The following is a 19,864-nucleotide window of genomic DNA, read 5'->3' on the forward strand; positions in this document are numbered from 1 at the left end:
CAGACCTGTACCCACCAGAACTGTACCCCAGTGTTATACAGTGACAGACCTGTACCCACCAGTACTGTACCCCAGTGTTATACAGTGACAGACCTGTACCCACCAGTACTGTACCCCAGTGTTATACAGTGACAGACCTGTACCCACCAGAACTGTACCCCAGTGTTATACAGTGACCGTACTGTACCCCAGTGTTATACAGTGACAGACCTGCACCCACCAGTACTGTACCCCAGTGTTATACAGTGACAGACCTGTACCCACCAGTACTGTACCCCAGTGTTATACAGCGAGACCTGTACCCACCAGTACTGTACCCCCGTGTTATACAGTGACAGACCTGTACCCACCAGTACTGTACCCCCGTGTTATACAGTGACAGACCTGTACCCACCAGTACTGTACCCCCGTGTTATACAGTGACAGACCTGTACCCACCAGTACTGTATCCCAGTGTTATACAGTGGCAGACCTGTACCCACCAGTACTGTACCCCAGTGTTATACAGTGACAGACCTGTACCCACCAGAACTGTACCCCAGTGTTATACAGCGACAGACCTGTACCCACCAGTACTGTACCCCCGTGTTATACAGTGACAGACCTGTACCCACCAGTACTGTACCCCCGTGTTATACAGTGACAGACCTGTACCCACCAGTACTGTACCCCAGTGTTATACAGTGACAGACCTCTACCCACCAGTACTGTACCCCAGTGTTATACAGTGACAGACCTGTACCCACCAGTACTGTATCCCAGTGTTACAGTGACAGACCTGTACCCACCAGTACTGTACCCCAGTGTTATACAGTGACAGACCTGTACCCACCAGTACTGTACCCCAGTGTTATACAGTGACAGACCTGTACCCACCAGTACTGTACCCCAGTGTTATAGTGACAGACCTGTACCCACCAGTACTGTACCCCAGTGTTATACAGTGACAGACCTGTACCCACCAGTTCTGTACCCGTGTTATACAGTGACAGACCTGTACCCACCAGTACTGTACCCCAGTGTTATACAGTGACAGACCTGTACCCACCAGTACTGTACACCAGTGTTATACAGTGACAGACCTGTACCCACCAGTCATGCACCATCTGTTACTGAGTGCGTGACTTCCTCCTGCTTTGGAGGAAAATGGTTTTATTGATTACCTTGGGTGAGAGAATTCAGCTCACCGATAACCAGGTTCCCGGGGCAAGAGTATCTCCCAGACCGGGGAGGGAGGGAGGGTTCTTCTCCAGCAGCCTTGCAAGCAGCTTGGGCCGGAGGAGGAGAAAGCGAGCGAGCTTGGGATCCAAGTCCTGCAGCAGGCGTTGACCTTTTCCACAGTGCGCAGGCATGATGGAGAGGCTGACGTGTAGAAAGGACACAAAATGCTGGAAACCCTCAGCAGGTCGGGCAGCATCTGTGGAGAGAGAAAGAGAGTTAACGTTTCAGGTCGATGACCTTTCGTCAATACTGAAACGTTAACTCTCTTTCTCTTCGCAGATGCTGCCTGACATGCTGAGAGTTTCCAGCATTTTCTATTTTTATGTCCGATTTCCAACATCCGCAGTATTTTGCTTTTGTCGAAAGGACAAGGTTTGTTTTATTTTTGCAGGAGATCGAACAGCGGATACTGCAACAGACAGCTTCTACCGTACAGAGCAGACAGGACCCTGCGGTACAGCACCACACGGTGAAACAGGTATGGAAGGCAAGTAGCTCAGTAAATTCACTTTTAAAACCGCGCGCACTGAATCGAAGAGCTATGTCCGCGATTAGTTATGACTGTTCCAACTCTGGCTTCTCCCAGCATTCGGTTTGTGCTCTCAGCAGGCGAGGCATTTTCCACGGGTAGGTCTGTGGACTGAAACTGGAGCACATCACGGGTGAGGTGAATGGGTTGGCCTGCTGCAGGGTTAACGAGCACCCCTCGCTCTCTCCCAAGATGCACATTTGTGAGATTTACTGGATGACCACCAAACTCCCTTGATTGCTCTGCGAGGTAGAAAAATGCCACATGGACAGGTCATATATGCCAAGCTGCAGTAGAAATCCAAGTTTTTTTACGGTTGCAAATTTATACAGAAGCAAAATCCGATTAGGAGCGATGCAATACTTGACTTTCACCCATATGTTGAACAGATATCTGAGCTAGAAATAACTAAATGTTTCAAAGTTTGTGGAGTTCCTTCATTCCGATTTGGAGGATTATGGAGTTCCAGGTCACAGCTGCGTTGTGGAGCTACAGGAAACTCTTTGGTATCAGGCACCGACCGGTTGATCAAAAATTCCGGAGGACGGAGAGGGTTATCTACCGAGGCTATTTTTAAACAAAGAATTTTTTTTTTTAAATCAAGAAATGTGCAGTATACAGTAATTGGGTATCCACCTACAGAATGTTGTGTTAAATGGATGGTGGAAGATGCTTGATTAAGTACAGTACTGCCAGTTGAGGGTAATGCAATGCAATGACTGCCAGCAGCGTGGGAGACACACCGTACCCCTGTAAAATGGCGGATCGGAAGAGACTACCGGCAGCGCGGGAGAGTCAGACTCCTGTTACAGGGGTATTGAGGTCTTCCGACAGCGCCAAGAAGCCAAGTAGTGGCAGTTTGGGGAACTGCCCGCACTGACTAACTCGGCCACATTGCCGGTTATTGAGGTGTTGTTTTTGGAGTGAGAATTTTGTGGTTTATATAGAATTCCGGATATTGAGGTGCCGTTTAAACGAGAGTTTCCTGTAAATGGTTGAAACCAGTGACTTGAAGATATGGCGACAGGCTGCACTGAATATGCCTGATAGAGGCAACTCCTTGCACCTCCGATCAAAGCAGATCTTTTGCAATCGGCAGCTGGCTTTTGCAAACAGAAGTGAAGCAATTTCTCAGCAAACATGCAATCAGTATTAATTATTGCTGTTACCTGGGTGAGTAGGAAATGAAAACCAATCCCCCTCGCTGCGTTGGGATTTACTTCTCGTGTCTGTCACGCTGATAACGCCCCTCGTGCTTCCCCGTCCTGCCCCACCCCCCTGTGAAACATAATCAAAAGCAAGCCGTCACATGCTCTGTCACTCGGGCTGGAGAGTATCTTTGTGCCATTAATATGTAATGCTTCCAGATGGAATTGTGTATTTGCTGTAGTAAAAGAGATGGGGGTGGGAAGCAAAGTAAATCTGATCAGAACCAGCAGCCACGGCTTGATTTTAAAATGGAAATGTCCATTGGCTTGGCCTAGCTACAATTAAAATTAAACGGTATAATGTAGAAATTGTCTTGCCATGCTTGTCTCCCTCACAATTGAACCAAGTGACATTTGCTTCAGTGACTCTTTTGAGCACTGGGCGATTTGAAGTAGCAACGCACAACATAGTTTGACACAGGTTAGCGGTTGACCATCTGTTTTAATTGATTGCAATAACTAGATTGAAGATACGGCCTGTCTTATATATTGCTTTTGAGGTAAATCAATAGTCCGCTGCAGTCACCTGCCTAGACGGATCAATCAAACGCAAGAAACACAACGCAGCAGGCGGCCATCTTTGACCCATCCTTGACTTTGTGTTTTCTGCTTGCTCCGAGTGCCCCAGCCTCTCCACTGTCGCGCCCCTGCCTCGTGTACTCTCGAGGCCTCTGCGTTTGGCTGTCCTGCTCAGGCCTGGGACCGCCTCTGCTGCACTCCTAGGGAAGATCAACTAGTTTATGCGAAGGAAATTATGTCTGCAGGCACTTGAAAACTCCACCAGAAAAGGTTTAAGTAATTATCACTAAAGTTAAAGAAAAACACTTTGTGAATGTTTTATAACTGATTTTACAATTAATGGGACTCTCTCCCTACACAAGAAACTCTGTCTTCTCAGAGCTGATCTGAAATAAACTCTACCCGTGTGTTTCCACATCTCAAAAACACAATCTAGCTGAACACCGTAAAAGAATTGTTTACTGAAACCTGATGCTGATCGAAATTGCTGTGGCCAAAATCCGGACAGAGGTTGAGCAGAAAGATGGTTGTGGTGGTTGAAGGTCAATCATCACAGCCCCAGGACATCAGGGCAGTGTCTTAGGCCCAACCATCTTCAGCTGCTTCATCAATGACCTTCCCTCCATCATAAGGTCAGAAATGGGGATGTTCGCTGATGACTGCACAGTGTTCAGCGTCATTCACAACTCCTCAGATAATGAAGCAGTCCATGTCCGCATGCAACAAGACCTGGACGACGTTCAGGCTTGGGCTGATAAGTGGCAGGTAACATTCACGCCACAGAAGTACCAGGCAATGACTATCTCCAACAAGCGAGAATCTAACCACCGCCCCTTGACATTCAACGGCATTACCATCGCCGAATCCCCCACCATCAACATCCTGGGGGTCACCATTGACCAGAAACTTAACTGGACCAGCCACATAAATACTGTGGCAACAAAAGCAGGTCAGAGGCTGGGTATTCTGCAGTGAGTGTCTCACCTTCCCAAAGCCTTTCCACCATCTACAAGGCACAAGTCAGGAGTGTGATGGAATACTCTCCACTTGCCTGGATGAGTGCAGCTCCAACAACACTCAAGAAACTCGACACCACCCTGGGAGTGTAGCAGAGGTGGTCCCAGACCTGAGCAGGACAGCCAAAGCAGCCAGCTTGATCGGCACCCCATCCACCACCTTAGAGATTCACTCCCTCCAACACCGGTGCGCCGTGGCTGCAGTGTGTACCATCTATAAGATGCACTGCAGCAACTCGCCAAGGCTTCTTCGGCAGCACCTCCCAAACCCGCGACCTCTTCCACCTAGAAGGACAAGGGCAGCAGGCGCATGGGAACACCACCACCCCCATGTTCCCCTCCAAGTCACACACCATCCCGACTTAGAAGTATATTGCCGATCCTTCATCGTCGATGGGTCAAAATCCTGGAACTCCCTACCTAACAGCACTGTGGGAGCATCTTCATCACACGGACGGCAGCGGTTCAAGAAGGCGGCTCACCACCACCTTCTCGAGGGCAATTAGGGATGGGCAATAAATGCTGACCTTGCCAGCAACGCCCACATCCCATAAACGAATAAATAATAAACATAATTATTGATCAGCCATACCATGCAAGTGGGTTAGACACTGACCTTTCCCTTCTGGATCCTGAGTCCAAGTCCAGCCCAGCCCTGTTGGCCTCCCCTGTCAGCTGACTGTGAGGGACCGTTGCTAACCAGTGGGGTGTGGAACCTGTCGCTCAAAACTGACCCATGACAGCACTCATTTTCATTTCATTCAGAGAAGCCACAGAGAGGTCGGTTTTGGATGTGATTAATTGTGACATTGGTGCGGTGAATGGAGTGTGCTCTTCTAAGGTTTGGACTGAGGTAGGGAAAGGGGGAGCTTTACTTTGCATCCAAGCCTCGTTGTACTTGACCTGGGAGACCTATATGTCGAATCTCGGTGCTCGGAATGTGAAAATGTCCCGTCCTTCAGCCCCAAAGTCCGTTACCTTTGAGTACAGAATCTTGAGTCGAGTGAATGGGCAACAAATGAATCGTGAGGTTTTTTTTCTTTGTAACAAACTCTCGTGAATTTAATTTACGCAGAGCTCTAGCCAGCTGTCTCGAGGTCCTCAGTCAATTACAGCCACTGCCCGAGGAGTGCTGCACACGTTTAGCCAGTCGTCTCAGCTGCAGAACGTGCCTCTCCGGCAAGGTAAGCATGCTGAGAGAGCCGGGAGCAAAGGCAACATGACCACCTGGAGGAAGCAGATCGCCAACGCAGGTAGATCAACACGATGCGCCGTCCTCTGTCTATCTGTCTGTGTCCCCCCTCCCCCTCGCTCGTCCCCCCTCCCCCTCGCTCGTCCCCCCTCCCCCTCGCTCGTCCCCCCTCCCCCTCGCTCGTCCCCCCTCCCCCTCGCTCGTCCCCCCTCCCCCTCGCTCGTCCCCCCTCCCCCTCGCTCGTCCCCCCTCCCCCTCGCTCGTCCCCCCTCCCCCTCGCTCGTCCCCCCTCCCCCTCGCTCGTCCCCCCTCCCCCTCGCTCGTCCCCCCTCCCCCTCGCTCGTCCCCCCTCCCCCTCGCTCGTCCCCCCTCCCCCTCGCTCGTCCCCCCTCCCCCTCGCTCGTCCCCCCTCCCCCTCGCTCGTCCCCCCCTCCCCCTCGCTCGTCCCCCCTCCCCCTCGCTCGTCCCCCCTCCCCCTCGCTCGTCCCCCCTCCCCCTCGCTCGTCCCCCCTCCCCCTCGCTCGTCCCCCCTCCCCCTCGCTCTCCCCCCTCCCCCTCGCTCTCCCCCCTCCCCCTCGCTCTCCCCCCTCCCCCTCGCTCTCCCCCCTCCCCCTCGCTCTCCCCCCTCCCCCTCGCTCGCCCCCCTCCCCCTCGCTCGCCCCCCTCCCCCTCGCTCGCCCCCCTCCCCCTCGCTCGCCCCCCTTCCCCCTCGCTCGCCCCCCCCCTCCCCCTCGCTCGCCCCCCTCCCCCTCGCTCGCCCCCCTCCCCCTCGCTCGCCCCCCTCCCCCTCGCTCGCCCCCCTCGCTCGCCCCCCCTTCCCCCTCGCTCCCCCTTCCCCCTCGCTCCCCCTTCCCCCTCGCTGCCCCCTCCCCCTCGCTCGCCCCCCTCCCCCTCGCTCGCCCCCCTCCCCCTCGCTCGCCCCCCCCTCCCCCTCGCTCGCCCCCCCCTCCCCCTCGCTCGCCCCCCCCCTCCCCCTCGCTCGCCCCCCCCTCCCCCTCGCTCGCCCCCCCCTCCCCCTCGCTCGCTCCCCCTCGCTCGCTCCCCCTCGCTCGCTCCCCCTCGCTCGCTCCCCCTCGCTCGCTCCCCCTCGCTCGCTCCCCCTCGCTCGCTCCCCCTCGCTCGCCCCCCTCGCTCGCCCCCCCTTCCCCCCCTTCCCCCTCGCCCCCCCCTTCCCCCTCGCCCCCCCTTCCCCCTCGCCCCCCCTTCCCCCTCGCCCCCCCTTCCCCCTCGCCCCCCCTTCCCCCTCGCCCCCCCTTCCCCCTCGCCCCCCCTTCCCCCTCGCCCCCCCTTCCCCCTCGCCCCCCCTTCCCCCTCGCCCCCCCTTCCCCCTCGCCCCCCCCTTCCCCCTCGCCCCCCCTTCCCCCTCGCCCCCCCTTCCCCCTCGCCCCCCCTTCCCCCTCGCCCCCCCTTCCCCCTCGCCCCCCCTTCCCCCTCGCCCCCCCTTCCCCCTCGCCCCCCCTTCCCCCTCGCCCCCCCTTCCCCCTCGCCCCCCCCTTCCCCCTCGCCCCCCCTTCCCCCTCGCCCCCCCTTCCCCCTCGCCCCCCCTTCCCCCTCGCCCCCCCTTCCCCCTCGCCCCCCCTTCCCCCTCGCCCCCCTTCCCCCTCGCCCCCCCTTCCCCCTCGCCCCCCCCTTCCCCCTCGCCCCCCCTTCCCCCTCGCCGCCCCCCTCGCTCGCCCCCCCTTCCCCCTCGCCCCCCCTTCCCCCTCGCCCCCCCTTCCCCCTCGCCCCCCCCCTTCCCCCTCGCCCCCCCTTCCCCCTCGCCCCCCCTTCCCCCTCGCCCCCCCTTCCCCCTCGCCCCCCCTTCCCCCTCGCCCCCCCTTCCCCCTCGCCCCCCCTTCCCCCTCGCCCCCCCTTCCCCCTCGCCCCCCCTTCCCCCTCGCCCCCCCTTCCCCCTCGCCCCCCCTTCCCCCTCGCCCCCCCTTCCCCCTCGCCCCCCCCTTCCCCCTCGCCCCCCCTTCCCCCTCGCCCCCCCTTCCCCCTCGCCCCCCCCTTCCCCCTCGCCCCCCCTTCCCCCTCGCCCCCCCTTCCCCCTCGCCCCCCCTTCCCCCTCGCCCCCCCTTCCCCCTCGCCCCCCCTTCCCCCTCGCCCCCCCTTCCCCCTCGCCCCCCCTTCCCCCTCGCCCCCCCTTCCCCCTCGCCCCCCCTTCCCCCTCGCCCCCCCTTCCCCCTCGCTCGCCCCCCTCGCTCGCCCCCCTCCCCCTCGCTCGCCCCCCTCCCCCTCGCTCGCCCCCCTCCCCCTCGCTCGCCCCCCCTCCCCCTCGCTCGCCCCCCTCCCCCTCGCTCGCCCCCCTCCCCCTCGCTCGCCCCCCCTCCCCCTCGCTCGCCCCCCTCCCCCTCGCTCGCCCCCCTCCCCCTCGCTCGCCCCCCCCTCCCCCTCGCTCGCCCCCCCCCTCCCCCTCGCTCGCCCCCCCCTCCCCCTCGCTCGCCCCCCCCTCCCCCTCGCTCGCCCCCCCCTCCCCCTCGCTCGCCCCCCCCTCCCCCTCGCTCGCCCCCCCCTCCCCCTCGCTCGCCCCCCCCTCCCCCTCGCTCGCCCCCGCTCCCCCTCGCTCGCCCCCCTCCCCCTCGCTCGCCCCCCCTCTCCCTCAGCAGCTCTTGAAATGTGCGTCTGTGTAACCCGATTATAACAACTCGCTCAAGTTGAATTCCATGTCTCACTAGTTTGCGTTGTGTGTTCTGTTTGACACCGTCTCTCTTCCCCCTCCCCTGTATCCTCCTCCTTGTTGGTCATGTAATCTTCTCACTTTCTACATGATCAAAATACGTGGATTTGTTTCCTTAACTGGGTTAGTTTCTCCTGTTTGGGGGGGATCCTGATGCATGTTTTTAACGGTAGTTTTTAATTTATGGATGGTCTTGAGCATGGGGCTGCCCAAGCTTTGTTGTGTTTTGTGGGCTGTATAAAGGGGCCAGTATTCCTCCCCACTAGCCCAGCAGAAGCCGGATTTTGCACGTCCTCGGCTTGAACTTAACTGTACCCTGAACCCCATCTTTCTGGGCAATGCTCCCTGTCATTTCTTTTTGGGTGTGCGGGCCCGTTCACCGTTTCGCACATGCTCGAACTTTAACATTGCAAAAGCCCATCCAGCGCCAGAGAGCTGCGAGGCCGCGCAGCTTAGAGGGAACGTTGTTTCTGGGTGCACGTCACTTTAAGTATGTTGGGTGGGTGGGGCCTCGCTCACAGTAGGGGGTCAGAAAGCTGTGCACTGCTGCAGGTCTTAAAAAGGCTCATGTGCAGTGCAAACCCAGGGTGAAACCTCGTCCTGCTGGGTGCTGTCGGAAACAGCCAAATAGCCTCCTTCCCGGCAGAGCAGCCCTGCTTTACCCAACTTGGATTAGAGCAAAACGTATCCTGGGGTCCCAGGAAGTTGCTGCCTGCCTCTTTACAGAAACTCCATTCTGAAGCCTGGCAACACTCTGCGCCCTGTCATCATGGCACGCTTGCCTTAGAGGCGGTGCAACAAAGGTTAACCAGATTGATCCCTGGGATCAGAGGGCTGTCCTATGAGGAGAGATTCACAGAATCACAGAAACCCCACAGTGCAGATAGAGGCCATTTCGGCCCATCGAGCCTGCACCGACACATATCCCACCCAATCCCCGTAACCCCTACACCAACACATATCCCACCCTATCCCTGTAACCCCACGTATTTAATCCCCCTAACACTAAGGGTCAATTTATCATAGCCAATCAACCTAACCCGCACATCTTTGGACTGTGGGAGGACTGATTGATTGGGCCGATACTCTCTGGAGTTTAGAAGAATGAGAGGTGATCTGATTGAAACATACAAGATTCTGAGGGGGATTGACAGGGTAGATGCTGAGCAGTTGTTTCCCCTGACTGGAGAGTCTAGAACTAGGGGGCACAGTCTCAGGATAAGGGGTCGTCCATTTAAGACTGAGATGAGGAGGAATTTCTTCACTCGGAGGGTTGTGAATTCTCTGCCTCAAAACCCTGTGGATGCTGAATCGTTGAGTATATTCAAGGCCGAGATCGATAGATTTTTGGACTCTCGGGCAATCAAGTGATACGGGGATCGGGCAGGAACTTGGAGTCGAGGTAGCAGATCAGCCATGATCTTATTGAATGGCGGAGCAGGCTCGAGGGGCCGTATGGCCGACTCCTCCTTATTCTTATGTTCTTATATGGTAGGTGGGTAAGGCAATATCTATAAGTTAGGTCCAAAAATGACGCAGGAAGCATTGTTCTGTCATACCTGCGCCACTCAGTTTAAATGATCCCACCTGTTGCAGGCAGCTGGCTCCAAACCTTACCTGGGATGCCGCAGGAAATGTGCTTCGAGCACAAGCCTGGGTGGAGGTTGGGCACTAAAGGTGGCCGTAAAGGAGAAAGAATTAGCAGTTGTCGAGATTGCGAGTCGATGGGGGACGAGGTGAGGGGAAGAATTGGAAACTCCGGCCAACGTGCCAGCTTCGAATCAGGCAGAAATAATTTGGAATCTGCTCATCGGATACAGTCACTGATTTGTGAGGATACCGGGGTTTTTTGTTTTTGGCGGAGGTTCAGATTGGTGCAGCGAGTAATTATTGCCGCTTCTCTCCGTTTCTAGGGGTTACCATGGCGTACGTTAGCCCGAATCTATCGGTGCACAAGACCTCGTCGGCCGTGGATCGTCAGCGCGAGTACCTGCTGGACATGATCCCCTCACGATCCATCAGCCAATCGGCCACCACATGGAAATAAATCGGAGTGGGGGTGGGGTGGGGGGGAGAAAAAAAGCTCCAAGAGACAGCCGCCATCATCTTGCACCCCTCTTTCTTTACTGCTGCCACTGCTGTCCAACAGTCGAAGGTGTGGGGCCCACGTCAACCCAGCAACCAGGCCGTTTCCTGTAGTCCTACAGGATGAAATCTGCATTTCTTTGCCTTTTGGACACTGTTCTTACACAATGTATAAGGAAAAAGTACAACATGTGACCATTTAGAAATGGGTATTCATTTTGTTGGATTATAATGAAAGCTGTATGGGGAAATTAGATCTTTTTTTTTTTACTTGCTCTGTGTGCGCGTGCGTCTGTGTGTGTGTGCGCACACGTGTGTGTGCGTCTCTGTTTTTCACCGTACAAGGGACACCACGCTAGATCTCAAGTTCTACGATAGCTCTTTAGTTTTTTTGGGGGTGGGTGGGGAGGAGGCGTTCTGTTTCTTCCTCTCTCACCGTGACCGCAAACGCAATAATCCGAGTCGATCAACACGAGGGGGAAAGTTGAGAAGAGGGCGGCTGAGCCAGTTACTCAAGCGATTCGGAGCGTTCCGTTTACAGGGACAGAGACTTGAGATTTCAAGCAGACTGGGCAATGTCGAAGGATCACCAAGCTACTGAACCCACGAGGACCCTCTCTCCCACTATATATATATTTTTGGTAACTCCCACCTTTCCACCTCGAAAGCATGCTTGGCTAATCGCTATTCAGCAGACCGTGCAATTTCTCTGAGGATTCGGCCCCCGCCTCTCCCCTCCCCCCCGCAACCCCCCACCCCCGGCCCCTCCTGCCCACTTGCAAAGCAACCTCGGTCTTAAATAGGGTCGCCTTTTTAAGATAAGAATTTGTTTGGGGGGGGTGGGGGGGGAGAAGAAAAATAGGTGGTTCCGCCCTGTATTTGTTTATGTGCAATGATGCCTCCACCGCTCCCAAAAAAAACACACCCACATATCCATGAACATCAGTGGGTTTACACGCAGCGCGTTTAGCAGTGTGGGAATAGACGGGTAACCTGAGACACGGGTCGTTTTCTATTGCTTTGAGTGGAGAGATTTATGTCGACGAGGGTTTTGCTTGGCGTTCTTTGTGAAGTTACTTGGCGATGTGCAGGCTGCCCTGAATATCCACTCTAGGCAAGGACAGAGCTCCATGTTGCTAAAGACACTTCAGGAGGGTGAGTAATCTTCTCCATTTTTATTCAACGCTCCGGCCCTCTTTCCCCCCCCCCCCCCCCCCCCTAATTGTGGCTCTGCTGCTATTTGGGCAGCTCTCACTTTGGAGTGCTTTGCCTGTATCCCAGTGTTGTCGTATCCTGGCTGGTACATTCCCAACGCTGGCTTTTTAAAGGTGCCCGAGTCTGCGTTCCAAACTCATTGGGAGAGAGGGATGAGAAGATGATTTATTTTATTTTATTTTGGACTCGTCTACACAGAGTTTCGCCAGACTAAGGCTCCTTTTGCCTTTGTGCCCCCACCCAGGCCATTTAGATCAGTTGAGGTTACCCGAATGGCACAGGGCTCTAATTGATGTTAAACCACGCTGGGTATACTTGGGCGGGCAGAGGCGGGTCACGGCTGTTCGACCAAGGTGGGAAGTTGCTGAGTGGGGAGAAGCGAGGGTGTGACAGACCTAATAACATCCACAGCATTGGACTGCACACGACAGTGGCCGAGTGAGTCTGCATCCGCTCCGAAAACCTGGAAATGACGCTGTCGTTTTAACTCCTCCCTTCCGTGTGAAGAATTTTTTTTGACGTTTAGGCAGACTTTTATTTTTTTCCCTCCCGCCCTGGTTTTGATATCCGGTTAGCCATTAGTAAGCCATTAAAAAGATTTTGCAGATTGTCCCTGTTTTGTTGCTGTAAATATTTGGGGGGTTTTGTGTACGATCGGTTAGCTGGAATGAGATGTTTAATTCCACCAAAGTATCCTCGAGGTTAATATTTTTGAGTGCATTTCTTGCACCGCAGAGTTCAAAGTGTAACGATGCAATTTTCAGAGACTCCGACAGTTGTATCTAATCAGAGCCTGGCTCAACCCTCACTGGTAGAAAGGGGCCAGAAAGAGCAGGTTTCTGATTTTGTAACACGGGCACAGGGATGCAGGGGTTTATGCACTATTCAAACTACAGCTTCTAAACCCCCAACCAAGCGCTCCCAGGGTCGAACGAGGAACTAAGGTGACTTAGTAAGCGCACCAGTGTACTGCAGTACCAAGCTGTACAGAACAGGACAGTCCCTGGTTTGATTGCCACTCAGAGCTGAGCTCGCTGATCGCCGCAGGGTGTGGTGGGAGGGGGGGTGGGGTGGAGTACATGGGGCTGCTACCCTTCACCACTGTGCCCCTGAGCTTGGAAAAGCCGGCCAAGGTTCCTGCTCCTGGTGGCTGTCCAGTGTGACTCCTGTTGTGAAGCCCAATTGCGCGCGTGGAAGTCAAGATCGATGCGACCCCACCACAAAACGAAATCCAATCCTCCTGCTCCTCACCCGCTTCGTGCATGAAGAACGACCACTTGGGTGAGGCGCCAGAGGACTGCGGGGCTACTGTGGAACCGGGTCACTGCGCGAGCTCGGAGCAGAGGGAAGAAGCAGGAGGCTGCCGCATACTGGTCACTGCTCCAGATTGTCTTCTATAAACTGCTTTTGTGCAAGTACCAAAACAATTTCATCCCCTTTTTAAAAAAAAAAAAAAAACCACGCACACATTACCTTGGATACACTAACAGTGTCTTACAGGATACTGTTTTTTGTTGGCGTGGAGAGGGAGGTTCGGGGTGGCTGGGAAGGTTGTCCATTTTGTAACATATGGGGTGGGCTGGAATATTGGAAGTTCTCCCGAAGACCCTCGGGTTCTCGATAATGCAATGTACATAACTGAAGGTTTTTTTGTGTTGTAGAAGTTTGAGTTTGCCACGATCTTTACTGGATCTTTATGCGATATGGCATTCGGGAATCACGGCGGATTGTAGACTTGGTCGTGGAGTGGGGTGAGGGGGAAGAACAGAAAATGGCCCCCGCTCTAATCCACCCAAGGATTTCCATTGCGATAGACCGTGAGATTATTTTTTTAATTATCCCCGACTCACTCCCTCTTCTGTTCTCACTACCCAGCTTTCTTTCTCTGCAGAGTTGGGCTCGTTGCTGACTGTGCCCACTGCTCATTCAGCCAGTAGGAGACATACTTACGTCCTGGAGAGTGGTTTGGTTCCTTCGTCATCGCTCCTTCCCCGCCCCCCTGCCGTTTAGATATTGAAGTTGGTTGGTTGCATCAGCTGACATAAGTACTTCGTTGAGTTGTTTTGGAGAGCCGTGTCCAATGTGTTATAAGTTAATATATCGCAGTACAAATGATAAACTGTGTGCCCTGTATTCTATTTTCTCTCTCTACTAATTAGTAATCCCGCAGGTCTGTGGTTGGGAACTCGAGAACAGGAGCAATGTTCCCTTAAAGCTGCGCGGCTGCGTAGCGGTCTGAAGCCCCCGCGCAGTTGGTTCACCAGCTTCTAAATGCAAAAACCACGCAAGCGCGGATTTTTGAATGGGCCGCGCCACCCAAAAAAAAATTAGAGGGAACATTGAACAGGAGTCAGTAATGTTCTTCACAATGGGATGGGTTGATAACTTCAACTTGTTCCACCACCATCCCGTCTTGGGACCCCCGCGCCGCCCCCCACAACCCCCCCCCCCCTCTCCTTCCTGCTGCTCCTCCCTCTCCCCAAAAAGGAAGAGTTTGGAAGGGAGCATGTGCATGGCAAGGGATTCGACACTGCCCTGTTACCTCTGGGACCTGGATTCAAACCCAACCCCGCTTGGGATGAAAGTCGTCTCTTGTCTGCTGGCTCTTGCGTTTAGTTTTGGGGGTGGGTGAAGGTGGGTCAGTATCGATCGATGCAGTTCCTAGTGGACGTGGGCCCACGTACAGCAGAATATGTTTGGACCATAACTAGACTGTCTTCATCTGGTCGGGTGAGGCCATCTCCGTTTTCATTTTGGTTTGGGGAAGGGGGGTGTTGGGGGGGAGGGACAAGTAACGATGTTTGCAGAGTTCAATTGTTTTATACTTTGAAGGAAATGTAGTCCACAGGAGATCGTTGTGCCTCATTTGGACGATCAGTAACAATTTGATACCAAATAAATGCGCCTAGCTTCGCTGCGGCAGCGGGAGTTTGGGTTGCAGGATAATCGGAAACCTTCTTTGGCCTATGACTCCCATCTTCCTCTCCGGACCCCACTCCTGTTATCTTCCCCTCCCCTTCCCCCCGCCCCCACAATTGGCTGTCGGAGGAGAGGAGTGAAAGAGCAACTGACAGGTATTTTTCTAGAATGAATGCACACACCCCAAAAACCTCAAGCACATATTGTATGTAAGCAAAAACAGTTTTCACGTGGGAGCGACGAGCGACGCTGTACACACGGAAATAACTGCAAATAACAGGAAACTCGCGTCGTGCAAAAGAATTTTTATCTCCACATTTCGTCACCGGCAAGTTTATATTCCGGGTGACTGAAATCACGAGTCATTGCAGGCGGGTCGGGTACCTTCTGGGCTTTCTATTTACTGTGACTATAGCCTTTGATAGAAAGAAGTTTCAAAGAAATTGCTGCAGGATGCCCATTCCCGCTGAAGCCCTGCTGGAGAATTTAAATCCATGCTTGAAATGGATGATGTATATTGTATTGTGAGGGATTTTTAGCATTTGAATGACAAATAAACAGGACAAACAGCATTGTGGCCCCTCTGTCTGTTCTTCATGGAGTTTTTGCTCTCTCTCGTTGTAATCTTATGCTCCTGAAGTTGAGAGGATATCAGTGAAGACTTTCCCACTCTCAGGTAAGATACAGCACGGGTTAGATACAGAGTAAAGCTCCCTCTACACTGTCCCATCAAACACTCCCAGGGCAGGTACAGCACGGGTTAGATACAGAGTAAAGCTCCCTCTACACTGTCCCATCAAACACTCCCAGGGCAGGTACAGCACGGGTTAGATACAGAGTAAAGCTCCCTCTACACTGTCCCATCAAACACTCCCAGGGCAGGTACAGCACGGGTTAGATACAGAGTAAAGCTCCCTCTACACTGTCCCATCAAACACTCCCAGGGCAGGTACAGCACGGGTTAGATACAGAGTAAAGCTCCCTCTACACTGTCCCATCAAACACTCCCAGGGCAGGTACAGCACGGGTTAGATACAGAGTAAAGTTCCCTCTACACTGTCCCATCAAAACACTCCCAGGGCAGGTACAGCACGGGTTAGATACAGAGTAAAGCTCCCTCTACACTGTCCCATCAAACACTCCCAGGGCAGGTACAGCACAGGTTAGATACAGAGTAAAGCTCCCTCTACACTGTCCCATCAAACACTCCCAGGGCATCACACACCCCTTCGATCTGGGCTGGACCTGAACCCAGTTCCCAGAAGTGAACGGCCTGTGTGTAATCCACGACACTACTGTACCTGTTCATGCAATAGATATGGATAAAGGTGGTAATTTGCCCCATCTAAGCTCATCAATCAACAAGTCACCATGTCCACCTGGCTTGGAATGATACCGGGGCTCGGATTAAATTATAACGATTGATTGCATAGCCTAGGCTTGTATTCCCTCGAGTATAGAAGATCTAATCGAGTTGTTTAAGATGATTAAAGGAGTTGATAGGGTAGATAGAAACTATTTCCTCTGGTGGGGGGAGTCCAGAACAAGGGGGCAGAACCTTAAAATTAGAGCCAGGCCGTTCAGGGGTGATATCAGGAAGCACCACTTCATACAATAGATTTTTGTCGGGTAAGGGTTACGGAACCAAGGCGGGTAGATGGAGTTAAGATCTAATTGAATGGGGGAACAGGCTTGAGGGGCTGAATGGCCTCCTCCTGTTCCTATGTTTGTTCCAATACCCTACCCAGGATCCACTCTGAGTGAAGAAAAATATTTGGTATCTGTCCTAAATTTCTCTTTTGCCCGTTTGAATCTGTGTGGTCATATCTTTCTGTCGTGGTTTAATTTGGAGTGGTGTGGGTTAGGATACAAGTAACAAGAGTTTTGGATGAGCTCACGTTTACAGAGGATGGAAGACGCGAGGTAGGCCAGGAGAGCGTGGGAATGTTACAGCATTGGAGCAGGAGGAGCTCCGAGAAAACTCCCGGTCAATGATGTTCCGCAGTCAAGCGCATCAGCCAATGTTCTGCACAGCATGCAATGAGTTCATGACCAGTTAATCTGGGGGGTTGAGGGAATGTATGTCGCTCCTTGCTCTTTCACGAGTGGCCGTGGGATCTTTTACATCCACTTGAGAGGGCAGAAGGAGCCTCGGTTTAACGTCTCATCCGAAAGACGGCACCTCCAACAGTGCAGCACTCCCTCAGTACTGGCACTGGGAGTGTCCGCCTGGATTATGGGGCTCAAGCCCATAGAGGGGCTGTTTTGTGTTGTTGAAGAGTAGAAATTGATGTCACTTCTGAAGCAGCCTTTATCGGTGAATAGTAATTATGTGACCATTGTACGAGTGTCGTTTTCTAATCAGCTGATTGATTACACAGGCCACGTGACCATTATTAGTCATTCAACGCCTGTTTTATTGACAGGGCTCTGGATCAATGCCTATTCCAAAATCAAGGCAGGGCAGGGGGTTGAGTTTGGGCAGTAATGGTGCCCGCCTCCCTCCCAGCCTCTGCGTGAGGGGGGTGGGGGAAATGTCTGCTTTGCCCTGATCTGTACGGAATGAGCGAGTGTGCTCCCATTTTGTACATGGTAACAGCTGCTCCTGGAGGTGAACTTGCCCTGAGAATTCACCAGCCGGGTAACGCAGCCAAATTTTTATTTTCAGCCCTGCGAGTGAAATCTTTTATTTCCTCTCCCTCTTGGATATCCTTCGCTCTGACGCCCCGAGTCAGAGGCACATCGGTCGGTGATGCTCTGTCGCCCTCCTGTGTTTTTGCTTAAAAGTGCAGCTTTCCCCCATGAGTGAGTTACCAACATTGACCCTATTTTATGATCTGTGTCAGCAGATTTGGGGAATTTAGCCGTACAGATTTGGACCATCGATCCATAATAGATTCGGTTTATTTTTTAAAGCTTCCTCTGTCAAACCTTTGCCAGTCCTCTGACTGCCTTCTGTTCCTTGGTACAGTTGCCAACTCTGGTTGGAGGCATTCCTGGAGGTTTGATCAAGTGATGTTCTGACTGTGTGACGGCTAATCACATGACGTCTGGCTGCGTGGCAAAAGATCACCTGATGGCTACAAATGTTATTCACAAGCCCAACCCCCATGTCTCCCCTCCCCCCACTCAGAAACTTTGAGATGTCGCAAACCCATTTTGATGCAAAATAATATCAATGAATGGGTTACGTACGGTTCGGGTACTGGGAAAGCCACTCAGTGGTTGGGAGTTCAACTGGCAAGTTGAGATAATTGAATTTAATAAATCTGTTAATTTGTGGGTTGGCTCCAGGAGTATCGGCTGTGAAAGTTGTTATAAGAACCCAACTGGTTAAGTTTTAAAATCCTCATCCTTGTTTTCAAATCCCTCCATGACCTCGCCCCAATCCCTGTCTCTCTAACCTCCTCCAGCCCTACGACCCTCCGAGATATCTGCGTTCTTCCAATTCTGGCCACTTGAGCATCCCTGATTATCATCGCCCCACCATTGGCGGCCGTGCCTTCAGCTGCTGGGGCCCTAAGCTCTGGAATTCCCTCCCTAAACCTCTCCGCCTCTCCCCTTTAAGATGCTCCTTAAAACCGACCTCTTTGACCAAGCTTTTGGCCACCTGTCTTGATCTCTCCTTCTGTGGCTTGGTGTCAAAAATATCTTTATTGATATCGCTCTTGTTAAGCGCTTTGGGATGTTTTGCTACGTTAAAGGCGCTACATAAATGCAAGTTGTTGTTGGTTCACTTATGTCCTTCAGGGAATGGAACCTGCCACCCCTGCCTGGTCTGGCCTCCATGTGACTCCAGTCTTACACTGTGTTTGAGACTGGACAATAAATAAATACAGGGTTGCCCACATCTCAAACATAGATAAAATAATTTAAGAAATACCAATGCAATAAATGGAGGAGATTGAAATGAGGACGATTTATGATCTGTTGTGTTGTCCACTAGAGGACCGGTAGAATAGTCTCACCCGTTCCCCCATCGTTGGCACATTTTAAAGATTTCTCACCAAATGCAATGGAAACTCCCGTCTGTACAGCACAAAATTAATTAAAGCCCATTAAAGAATGGCGCTCAGTGCCTGCTGGTGTAGTTCTTCAGGAATGCTGCACGTGACCTCCTCCAACGTGGAGCTCAACCACGGGAAGTGGGTTGAGGCGAATTGTTTAGATGCTTTCAAAAGGAAACTAGACGAGTACAGGAGAGAAAAGGGAATAGAAAGATGTGCTGAAAGGTTGAGATGGGGCAGATGGAACGGGAGGAGACTCGCGTGGAGTCTAAACCCCAGCACAGACCAGTTGGGCCGAATGGCCTGTTTCTGTGCCGTATATTCGGTGTAATGGAGGCCGCCGGTTTAGCACTGCCTCCGATGGCCGCTCCTGATACCCAATGAACTTGTGAGTCTTGGACACTATCAGATGTCTGGTCTTTGCCTCCTCTCCGTTATCGAAAGCCATCTGACAACAGGGGTATTGAAAGGGTCCTGGCGACAGTAAATAACCACCATTAAATTGGCCTGTAAATTCTTTGACTTGCACTGTGACTCTTTCTCCACCCGCCCCCCCCCCCGCCCTTCAAGACTTCCTGAGCACAAAAAACCATCCAACGTGCATGAAAAGCGAGGTTGGTCTTTTCTGGAGTGTGTTGTAATCCAGTTGCATGTTCGATGGTTACACTCCTTCCAGCCAAACCCCATGCAGTCCTCCTCCATCTCATGGGCTTCCAGCAAGGGGGTGGCTGGTTAGCAATCGGGAATGGGGGGAACCCTGGCGGATTTTGTCCTCCTCTCGCCCAGTGACACTGAGCAGCCTCTTGTGCAGCTCGGCTCCTGGGTAAACTCACTGAACCACCAGTAAACTGAAGGGTGGGTCTAGACAGTAAAGTTTGATGGGTTGGCTCAGCTTGATTCCACCTTTGTTACACCACACTCGGAGTACTGTGCAGTACTCAGGCTTGGGCCGATCGTAGCAAGTAACATTCGCGCCACACAAATGCCAGGCAATGACCATCTCCCAACAAGAGAGAGTCTAACCACCTCCCCTTGACATTCAACGGCATTACCGTCGCCAAATCCCCCACCATCAACATCCTGGGGGGGTCACCATGGACCAGAAACTCAGCTGGACCAGCCACATAAATACTGTGGCTACAAGAGCAGGTCAGAGGCTGGGGAACAAAGAAATGGCAGACCAATTAAATACATACTTTGGTTCTGTCTTCACAAAGGAGGACACAAATAACCTTCCAGAGATGTCGGGGGGGAAAAGGGTCTAATGAAAGGGAGGAATTGAATGAAATCAGTA

The 19,864-nt window shown here is 53.3% G+C and overlaps 1 protein-coding gene across 11 annotated transcripts in view; it reads left to right on the plus strand.

Annotated features, from left to right (window-relative positions):
- Positions 1-15,135, plus strand: part of gatad2ab (GATA zinc finger domain containing 2Ab) — a 183,502-nt gene extending 168,367 nt beyond the window's left edge. For 8 of the 11 annotated variants that reach the window (XM_086004407.1, XM_086004408.1, XM_086004405.1 and 5 more), the window contains 3 exons: positions 1,613-1,708; positions 5,569-5,746; positions 10,258-15,135. In XM_086004407.1, coding sequence (XP_085860533.1) covers positions 1,613-1,708; positions 5,569-5,746; positions 10,258-10,391 — 408 coding nt within the window. In that variant the 3' untranslated portion in view covers positions 10,392-15,135. The remainder of the gene's footprint in view (positions 1-1,612; positions 1,709-5,568; positions 5,747-10,257) is intronic. The other 3 variants (XM_086004409.1, XM_086004415.1, XM_086004414.1) reach the window with 1 other exon arrangement.
- The last annotated feature ends 4,729 nt before the right edge of the window (positions 15,136-19,864 follow it).

The sequence above is a fragment of the Somniosus microcephalus genome, chromosome 13 (assembly GCF_052327205.1).
Source record: "Somniosus microcephalus isolate GS21.2 chromosome 13, FLI_Smic_1.0, whole genome shotgun sequence".
Classification (NCBI taxonomy): Eukaryota; Metazoa; Chordata; class Chondrichthyes; order Squaliformes; family Somniosidae; genus Somniosus; species Somniosus microcephalus.